The sequence below is a fragment of the Arachis ipaensis genome, chromosome B04, assembly GCF_000816755.2.
Source record: "Arachis ipaensis cultivar K30076 chromosome B04, Araip1.1, whole genome shotgun sequence".
NCBI lineage: Eukaryota > Viridiplantae > Streptophyta > Magnoliopsida > Fabales > Fabaceae > Arachis > Arachis ipaensis.
The window spans coordinates 5,051,446-5,060,529 of NC_029788.2; the positions used below are offsets into that span (position 1 = coordinate 5,051,446).

Sequence of the window (9,084 nt, forward strand, 5' to 3'; positions counted from 1 at the left end):
TAAAATTGTAAAATTGTGATAACACGTAATTGAATTGACGCATAAAATTTCTTGTATCTAAATTAAATACATGATCCTTTAATTATGTATTTAAATGACTTTTATAATAATAAGTTTGAAAATGGATTATTTTTGCTTATTTGACAATTGAACAAGTAAATAAAAAGATTTTGGTTTTGGTCTCGTCATTAGTTTACTCCATTAAGTGTTGACATAGAAAATTAATTGGTGACATGACAAGCTAAAATGTTGATTTAGCAAGACACTACACATGATATTTTAACAAGATGTAAGACCAAAGTCTTTTAAATTTTACTAGATCAAAATAAAAAATATTTTATAAATTATTCAATTATATTTATTTTTTAAAATAAAGAGATAAAAAAATATTTTTTAAAATTGTGATAACACGTAATTGAATTGACGCATAAAATTTCTTGTATCTAAATTAAATACATGATCCTTTAATTATGTATTTAAATGACTTTTATAATAATAAGTTTGAAAATGGATTATTTTTGCTTATTTGACAATTGAACAAGTAAATAAAAAGATTTTGGTTTTGGTCTCGTCATTAGTTTACTCCATTAAGTGTTGACATAGAAAATTAATTGGTGACATGACAAGCTAAAATGTTGATTTAGCAAGACACTACACATGATATTTTAACAAGATGTAAGACCAAAGTCTTTTAAATTTTACTAGATCAAAATAAAAAATATTTTATAGTGACCAAAATAAAAAAATATATTTTATAAGCAACAAGAACTTTTTTAAGAATAAAGTTTATTTATGAATGCAAAATTTTTATTATTATAATATTAACATGCTAAGAAAACTTTATCTCTAAAATCATACAAGCAAAAGTATTTGCCTGAACCCGGAATGACAATGTAAACTAGATAGTACCAAACTTCTTTTTCTTAATGAAATGAAATAAGTTCTAAACAAATTGAATGTGTGTGAGGGATTCAAAACTTATTGCATTAAGAAAACCTCAAATCTGAATATTATTACGTAAAAAGCAACAATAAATGAACATTGTGACTTCATAGTGTGAATGAATTCCTATGTTCATATTAGAAGATGTAATATAAATAAAATAATTAATAATATTATATTATTTTTAAATTTTTATTTTAATTTATGTTATTTATGTGATGATGGTTATATAAGTTTTAAAATTTAATTTTATTTGTTAAATTTTAATAATTATAATGACGAGACGGATACCTGCAAGGACGGGTTAGGATTCAATTTTTTATTACCTGCGAGTAGAAACAGAATAGGTTCTATACTGGTTATTATAAGAAATGACAGGGTTAGGTAGAGCAAAAACCTGCCCCATTTCCATCCCTACTCATGCCTCATTTACCAAATTGACAATGATGTTTTCATGCACATGCCAACAACCGTAACAGCTCTAACGAATAAGGTACAAAAGCATCCAAATTCACATTCTTAATAACTAAGTAAAGATTATACTCAAAAACAAATTAGTCCTTTTGAAACTTCTTTTTAGTTACAACTTTACAAGCATTAGTCCTTTTCACAGCATTTATAATCAGCTTTATTCACCCTTACTCATTCCTAAACTTTTCACCATTCATAATGGTCCATCTAACTGTCCTTCATGTTCTTTAGTCAATGAATTTTTGTGACATAAAAATGTCCTTTGATAAACTATAACTCACACTACCAAGTTGCCTCTTTGTAAATTATGAGGGGGTCGAAGACCAAGAAGTGAGTTATTTATCAGCCAAGCATTCTATTCTTCTTACGGCTAGATCCAATCTCTTGGTCTCTGCGGAAAGTAAAAAGAATTTAAAGTTCTTCCTTTCGGGAAGGGAAGATTAGGAAAATCCTATTGCAATTTTCTCCAGACTCCCGGAAAAGCATGAAAAAAAAGGCTCGAATGGTACGATCCCGCCGTCACCCCAAAATGAAAGGGGCGATCTCGTAGTTCTTGGTCTGTGAAGATACGTTGTTAGGTGCTCCGTTTTTCTTTTTCCATTGAGGCCGAACCTAAACCTGTGCTCGAGAGATAGCTGTCCATATACTGATAAGGGATGTAACTGTATAAGCAAAGGCAGAAACTTGCAAATATAGCAATAAACTATGCCTCAATCTGCAATTTTAATCTTCTTAAAATGTGGGGCAAGAGTGTTCTCACAATTTTGTGCCAAGACCATGTTAAGGTCCACAAAAGGCAGGATCAATTTAGACATCACATTACAAATATCGTTAACTTAGAAGATCCAAATCCAAAAACAAGGAAAAGCACTCTTTAAAGCAAGTGTGAGACAGAAGCATAATTTTTCTTTTAACAATAAAAGTAACATTATACCCTTTAGGTGCGGTCCTTCCCCAGACTTTGTGCATGGAATGTCCTTTTTTATTCTGCTCAAAAGGAAAAGTTATCACAAAGAATAGAATCCACCTGAGCATTGTTATTTGACAATAACATATCTAGCCACCTAAAGGTGTCTCTACCATGATTTGTCTAATTATAGGCATCCAAAGTCTAAAAAATAAAGGAGACTTCACTCCTTATCTCCTATACCTCATGTTTTATCTCGTTCTATCATCGTATCTTGTTGATTTATCAACCAACAAAGCAAACTAGTAGCCTAATGAAGAGCAGTTGAAAGGAAATGTCACAGTTTGAATGTTTGATGTATTGACTCCAGTGATTCTGCATCAGCATGATTGATGAAACAACAGAACAGGGTAGGAGTGAAATTCAATACCAGTCCATCCATTAGCATTCAAAGCTGGACTACCAATGAATGAAGAAAAAACAGAGTTATGTGAACACTATCTACGTTATGCAATCAATATTTCTAGAAGAATGCAAATGAAATAGAAAAGTCCGGAGCAATATGGATAGTAAGAAAGGGAACACATAAATAACATCAACAGCTATCAGCATGATTTCGAAATTAAAATTTTGGTACCTCTGATTTATCAAGCTGATACAGCAAATGAGGACTATCGGATGGATGAAGGAGCAATGGTAAGAGAACGTGATCGTTTCGTGTATCAACTCCAATGATTCTGCTACTACAGGATTTTGAAGCAACAAAACAAGATTCATGGGAAGCTCTATCTCGGTGCATTAGCGTTCAAATTACATTCACCATCCAATGTATATGATCATTAATTGTAAATTAATACAATCATGTGAATGTACCAAAGGAGTGAAAGACAATCGTTGATATAGAATACATGGAGTAACCAAGAAAGTGTTGCAAGCCAGAGCAAAATTACATTTCATAAGGAAGAAAATTTTACATCAACATATAAATTATCAAAGGGCATGAAAAGCAATCATTTTACTTTTAAACTTTTCCTCTGGTTGGGGACTAAGTATCAGAGAGAACTATACCTAAACCTTCATCGTTAAAAGCATTTCTATACACAACATCTTGTAAGAAGTTGGTCCACCTTGGTTTGTATCAGCAATCTTATCATGTTTTAACTTCCAACAGTGGGAAAAAAAAAAGTAATCTACTATTCCTAATTCCCCTTAACCTCTTTCTAGGTTCCAAAGTTACAAATTACAAAATAAATTTGCAATTAACTTGAAGGAAAAGAAAACATTATTTTGATGCTCATATATAAATATATACTTGAATCAAAATTATTAAGGAGCTCTAGACAATATATAAAAACGACTCGGTGATGATTTCTAAAAGGATAACCTATCAGCATATTCATTGGATAAATTAGCAAAAACAATGTATATGGAAATTGATATCTGGTTCAACATTATATACACTCTTCATGCTTCGAAATATTCTCCGCCCATGATCCACCAGCCCAGCATGACAACAAGCACTAAGGACTCCTATAAATGTAATTGGATTGGGCTTAATACCATACCTATGCAAATCAGAAAAAACCTCTAGGCACATACTTGCATGTCCGTGTGATGCTAATCCACATATAATTGCATTCCATGCAGACACGGAAGACACAATGTCTCGAATCTGATTGAAAAATCGTAAGGCGGTGTTGATGCTCCCACATTTTGCATACATATCAATCATGGCTGTACATAAATTGTCATTCAAAGGAATGCATTCACTAGTAGTGTACTCATGGGCCCATCTTCCTTCATTCAATGCACCTAGAGTGGCAATTGCGGAAAATACACCCACCATGGTAACTTCATTTGGTTTGACCCCACTAGCTATCATTTTGTGGAAGAGATCAAGAGCCATTCTTGGTTGTTCAGTTTGTGCATAGCCAGCAATCATTGTACTCCACGAAAATACGTCTCTTTCGGGCAACTCTTCAAAGATTTGCCTTGCCTGCTCCATCATTTTATTTTTTATGAATCCAGCAATAAGAGCATTCCATGATTTTAGGTGATCCTTTACACCCACTTCAAATTGTAAATTGGCAAGGTCCATCATCCCACAAGATGAATAAAAATAGATGATCGTAGTCTGTATGAAATTGTAACAGTCAAATCCTTTCTTAACAACTGTTCCATGCAATTGCCGACCTTCGCTGACTGCTGTCTCACGACCACATGCTGAAACCAAATTAACAACCATGACTTCATTAGGCCCTATTCCATTCTGAAGCATTGCACGATACATCACCAAAGCTTCATGCAAACAAGTTGCTTGGATGCAACAATCGATCATCGTCCCCCAAGAAACAACATCCTTATCAGGAATCCTCTCAAACAACTCCTTGGTCATCTCAAGATGCCCCGCCTTTGAATACCCATTCAAAATCACATTCCAGGACACCAAATTAGGCTCAGGCATCTCATCAAACAGCCTCCTCGCTTCCCCTAAACCCAAACAACCACAATAAGCATGCATCAAATTAGTCGAGACAACTACCTGCCCCTCAACAACCAACTTAATAATCAATGCGTGAACCATCCGGCAGTTCCATATCTCACCAAAATGTAAGCAAGCAGACACTACATTCACCAAAGTGACCTCATTAGGGACCACACTGTGATCCATCATGTCCTTAAAAACCTCAAGGGCATCCCCAAAGCAACCATTTTTAACAAGACCCATTATCATGGTGGTATAGGATACAAAACCTTTACCAGGCATTACGTCAAACAGTTGGCGGGCACAGCCAATTTGGCTAGCTCTCATGTACCCAGACACCATGATATTACAAGAAACAGGGTCCAACGTAGGACAAGCCTTAAAGAGCAACTGGGCATCGAACAAGGAGCCGCATTTAGAGTACATGCTGATCAAGCTGTTACGAATGAAGGTGTTGGAATGGAATCCGAGTTTGACGACCAAGGAATGGAACTGGCGGCCCAAAGGAGCGGCGGAGAATGAGGAACAACACTTGAGAGCGGAAACAAGTGCAAGCTCGCATTCGTAGTGGTTGTGGTTTTGTCTTGCATTGAAGAAGATACGAACGAAGTGTTGTGGGTCTTCTGAAGGAGGGGCTTTGGTGGCTGAAGTGGAAACCCATTTAAGTGTTTGAGGGAAGAATTTTAGTCTGAGATTCTTAGAATTGAAGACCCACAGGAGGTGAAACATTAAACTCAAAATTGGATCTTCCTCTGCAATTTTCTTGTTAAGGTCTAAGAGACAGAAACATTGATGATTGATTGTTGTTTCGCCGCCAAAGAGAAGAAAGAGTGGCACCTGATTTGGGGTTTCAAAAACTGCTTTTTTGGAGTTTAAATGAAAGAGAAAAGTTGTTTTCTTTTAACTTTTAGCCGTTGGATCATTATGATAAAAAGGATCGTCCATTGCTGGGGAAAATGGGTTTTTGCGTGAAAATTTTTGCAGAATAGATCATAAATCTTTGTCTGATAAACTGTTTGATTCTGTTCATCTTTGGAGTTTTGGATTGATACAACAACATTGCACTGGTAAGAGAGCCAAAATATTCCAAAACAAAATACTCAGACTGTGTAATCATTATCACAACCACACACTATGTTATGTCCTTATTATTTTACACTTTTTTACTCTCATGATTCAGGGCACTCATTCACGACAAAGAAAGGAAGTTTCAAATTGGCATTGAGTGAAGCACATGTTGTTATGTATATGTTCAACAGATACATGATAGTACAGTACAAACTGAGCTTTAACAAATTTTAGATTTTGTTCACGGATTTAGTTTACATAACTATTGCGTACAACTAAACTAAACATGTGTATATTCACCGCTACACACAAGAAACTAAACAATTTTATTGATGTACTAATATCTATATAAGATAATATTTTTACAGCACTGAGCGTGTATGCAAATTAAATAGTTTAGAGCCATGAAAAAATAGTACTACCTGAACTCTTATTCATTGAACCTTATGTACCACATAGACCTTAGAGTGTATTTTGTCTTCACATTAATAGGTGACAATATATACACACACCTTACCCTTTATCAACACTCAACACACTCTACATTGACATGGAATTTGTCAAACATATCATATTATAACAATCCACAAGCATAGTAGTAATTCTTATGTTTTAAGCAAACTCTCGATCAGGGAAGAGGAAAGGAGCCAAGAGAGTCCAAATGTACAATCCAGCAGTGGCCCATTCCGTGCCGATCCGCACCCACACTGATGTCCAGCCAACATCAATGAGATCGGAGCTGTCGGATGTGCTGGTCCACCCAGAGAGAAGCATGGCAGAGTACATACTAGCAAGTGCAAATATGAGGTGGAAGAATGAGTAGGAATAACTAACTGGCTTTGATTCCTTCTCCTCTCCCTTCTTTGATTTTCCTTCTTCAAGTTCTGCTTCAAGAAGAGGTTTATTCCCACCTGAAAAAAAAATAACATGCAAGTACTTGAGAAATGAGACTTACTAGAAACATATTATCATTCCAATTACAATAAATAGTAATAGGGCTATTTGAAGAGAAAAGTTTAGGATTTATTTTGGTTTCGCTTTGCTGTTTTCGTTTTCTATTATCAATATTAAAAAAACTACTGCCTTAATCCATTCTATTTCCTGTCTTTCAGAAGTTTTTCATAAGAAAATGTAAAAACAGAAAAAAATGTTTTGAAAAACAAACAGGCTCTCATTTACTTTCAAGAAGTCATTCTCTTAAATCAAAGCCAACATAGGTTGTTAAGGTCATAATTTGGTTTACTAAATGGGTTCTATAAAGGAATTGGTTTCATTTTTGAAAAGAAGTTTGTAGTTCAGAATCCTAAGAGTAGACTAAATTAATGAAAATGCCCAACACATGCTCACAAATTCCCTAAGATAAAGAGATTATAAATATTACCAGATTTTGGTGAAGATGGTGGAGATGCTAAAAGTGCAGTTGAAGATCCAGCACGAACAGCAGAATACAAGACGGATAACACCGTTGTTAGCATGCCAAGAACAAGGGTGCCTGTGCTGACAGCTCTGGACTTGTTGAGACCATTGCATTCATAGTCATGAGGTTCACTAGAAAGACCCGTATAGCACACATAGGCACAGTAAAGGGAAATCACAGATGCAGGCAGCAAGCTTCCATTCACCTGATTTCACACTCCCATTATTGATGAATATTTTGTATAAAATAAAAGAATGACAGCACGAGGTTACATGGAGTAAAACTAAGTAATCAAGCTAATTTGATTAATAAAACTCTTGAGAATTCCCAGCACCATTACATGAGCTAAATTGATGATGGGAAAACAGAGTTAGAGCAGAAAATCCGCTAATAGCATTGCAAATCAAGTCATTCGAGTATGACTCATATGAAATATGTCTGAGAAAACAGTAAGATATGTAGCATTCATTAAAAGAACGCTCTTTCAGACGACCTTAACTAACAAAGAGAAATGATGTGATCTGCTAAGCTTGAGACAAAGGACTCTCAACAAAATGGCAGAAACTAGAAAGCCAAAAACATAATCATATATCTTTTGCATTCTTGACAAGAACTATATCCAGGAACAACTTTATCATCTATTGTTCAACAAAAAATTTCTAATTCAGAAAATAGTAATGAAAACTACAAGATCCTAAGATGTTCTCCCACATAATGGAGCTTCAATAACTTACACATAGTTATATTCTTTACCTGAGGATGTAAAGCAATTACTGCAAATACAAATGCAAGGATCATGGTCATGACAAGAAAGAAGACATTGAGGCCACAATCATATCCAGAAGGGTCGAACCAGATGAACAGAATTCCTGATAGTACATAGGCTCCAATATAGCATGTGATCGACACAGCAAGTAAAGCAATGTACCTAAAAATTCTAACTTATTAAGATACAATGGTAAATAGAAATCCATCGGAAAAACTATGCAAAAAAAATTTCAGCATACCATTTCTGCTCATCTTTTGCAACCCATGCATCATTCCAAGTGTGTGTAAAGTCAAGTAAGAGAATCACTTGGATCAATAAGAAAAAGCCAGCCCCAAATTTAGATATAAACCCTGCAATATTACAAGTAAGCACATGTCAGAAAGCAGCCATCTCATGCATCTGTTGGCATATCGAACAGTATACAAATAGACACCAGTATATCATCACACAATAAAAAAAGAAGATAAAACACTAAAATAGAACAGATTACTGCCAATAGATTAACGTGTGACAATAAAGTTATAGAACATTCATTTATATATAGTGATTATAGCTAGCAGTAAGGAAGGGATGTTAAATTCATTTCTTCCCTAAACTAACCAGGAGGTATTTCCAAAGACTACACCATATAATGGTACAAAAAACTAAGTTCATTAATCAGAATAGCAATACATTTCCTACTTCAGACTCTAAACAATCATGAAAAGGAATAAAAAGCTAAAGAGTGAGGTTAGATAACTTACCATATGCTAATATTATGACATCTGGAAGGAAAAATGAAAGAATCACGAGCAAAAGCCATATCACCATTTTCACAGTCCATCCACCATGGTGCCAGGAATCACGCCTATCATTCTGGTCCTTCACACCAATCATTATAAGCGCTAGAATACTAAAAAATAAGCAATTCCCCAAGCTCACTCGAAGAACTGCTTGTATTTGATACCATTCCTTTGTCTGAGCATCAGAAGAATCTATCCCTGTAACCATCATATATAAACAAAACAGAGAGAGAGAGGGGGGGG

General features: G+C 34.8%; 2 protein-coding genes across 5 annotated transcripts in view; both read right to left on the bottom strand.

Moving 5' to 3' along the window:
• Positions 1,942-6,081, bottom strand: LOC107635880 (pentatricopeptide repeat-containing protein At5g19020, mitochondrial-like). Of its 4 annotated transcripts, none has more exons than XM_021120557.1 (2): positions 2,958-6,081; positions 1,942-2,695 (listed from the first exon to the last, which is right to left on the bottom strand). In XM_021120557.1, exon 1 carries the CDS (start codon positions 5,532-5,534, stop codon positions 3,729-3,731), a length of 1,806 nt encoding a protein of 601 aa, XP_020976216.1. In that variant the 5' UTR covers positions 5,535-6,081; the 3' UTR covers positions 1,942-2,695; positions 2,958-3,728. The 4 variants fall into 4 exon arrangements, with proteins under 4 accessions (XP_020976216.1, XP_016194920.1, XP_020976215.1 ...); XM_016339434.2 differs by having other exon boundaries at positions 1,942-2,774; XM_021120556.1 differs by having other exon boundaries at positions 1,942-2,779.
• The window catches only part of LOC107638576 (probable serine incorporator), a 3,945-nt gene continuing 1,047 nt past the window's right edge, over positions 6,187-9,084 (bottom strand). The window contains exons 2-6 of the mRNA XM_016341912.2: positions 8,803-9,039; positions 8,298-8,409; positions 8,044-8,218; positions 7,255-7,495; positions 6,187-6,784 (exon numbers count right to left, since the gene is read on the bottom strand). Of these exons, the coding sequence (XP_016197398.1) occupies positions 6,486-6,784; positions 7,255-7,495; positions 8,044-8,218; positions 8,298-8,409; positions 8,803-9,039 (1,064 nt within the window). The 3' untranslated portion in view covers positions 6,187-6,485. The remainder of the gene's footprint in view (positions 6,785-7,254; positions 7,496-8,043; positions 8,219-8,297; positions 8,410-8,802; positions 9,040-9,084) is intronic.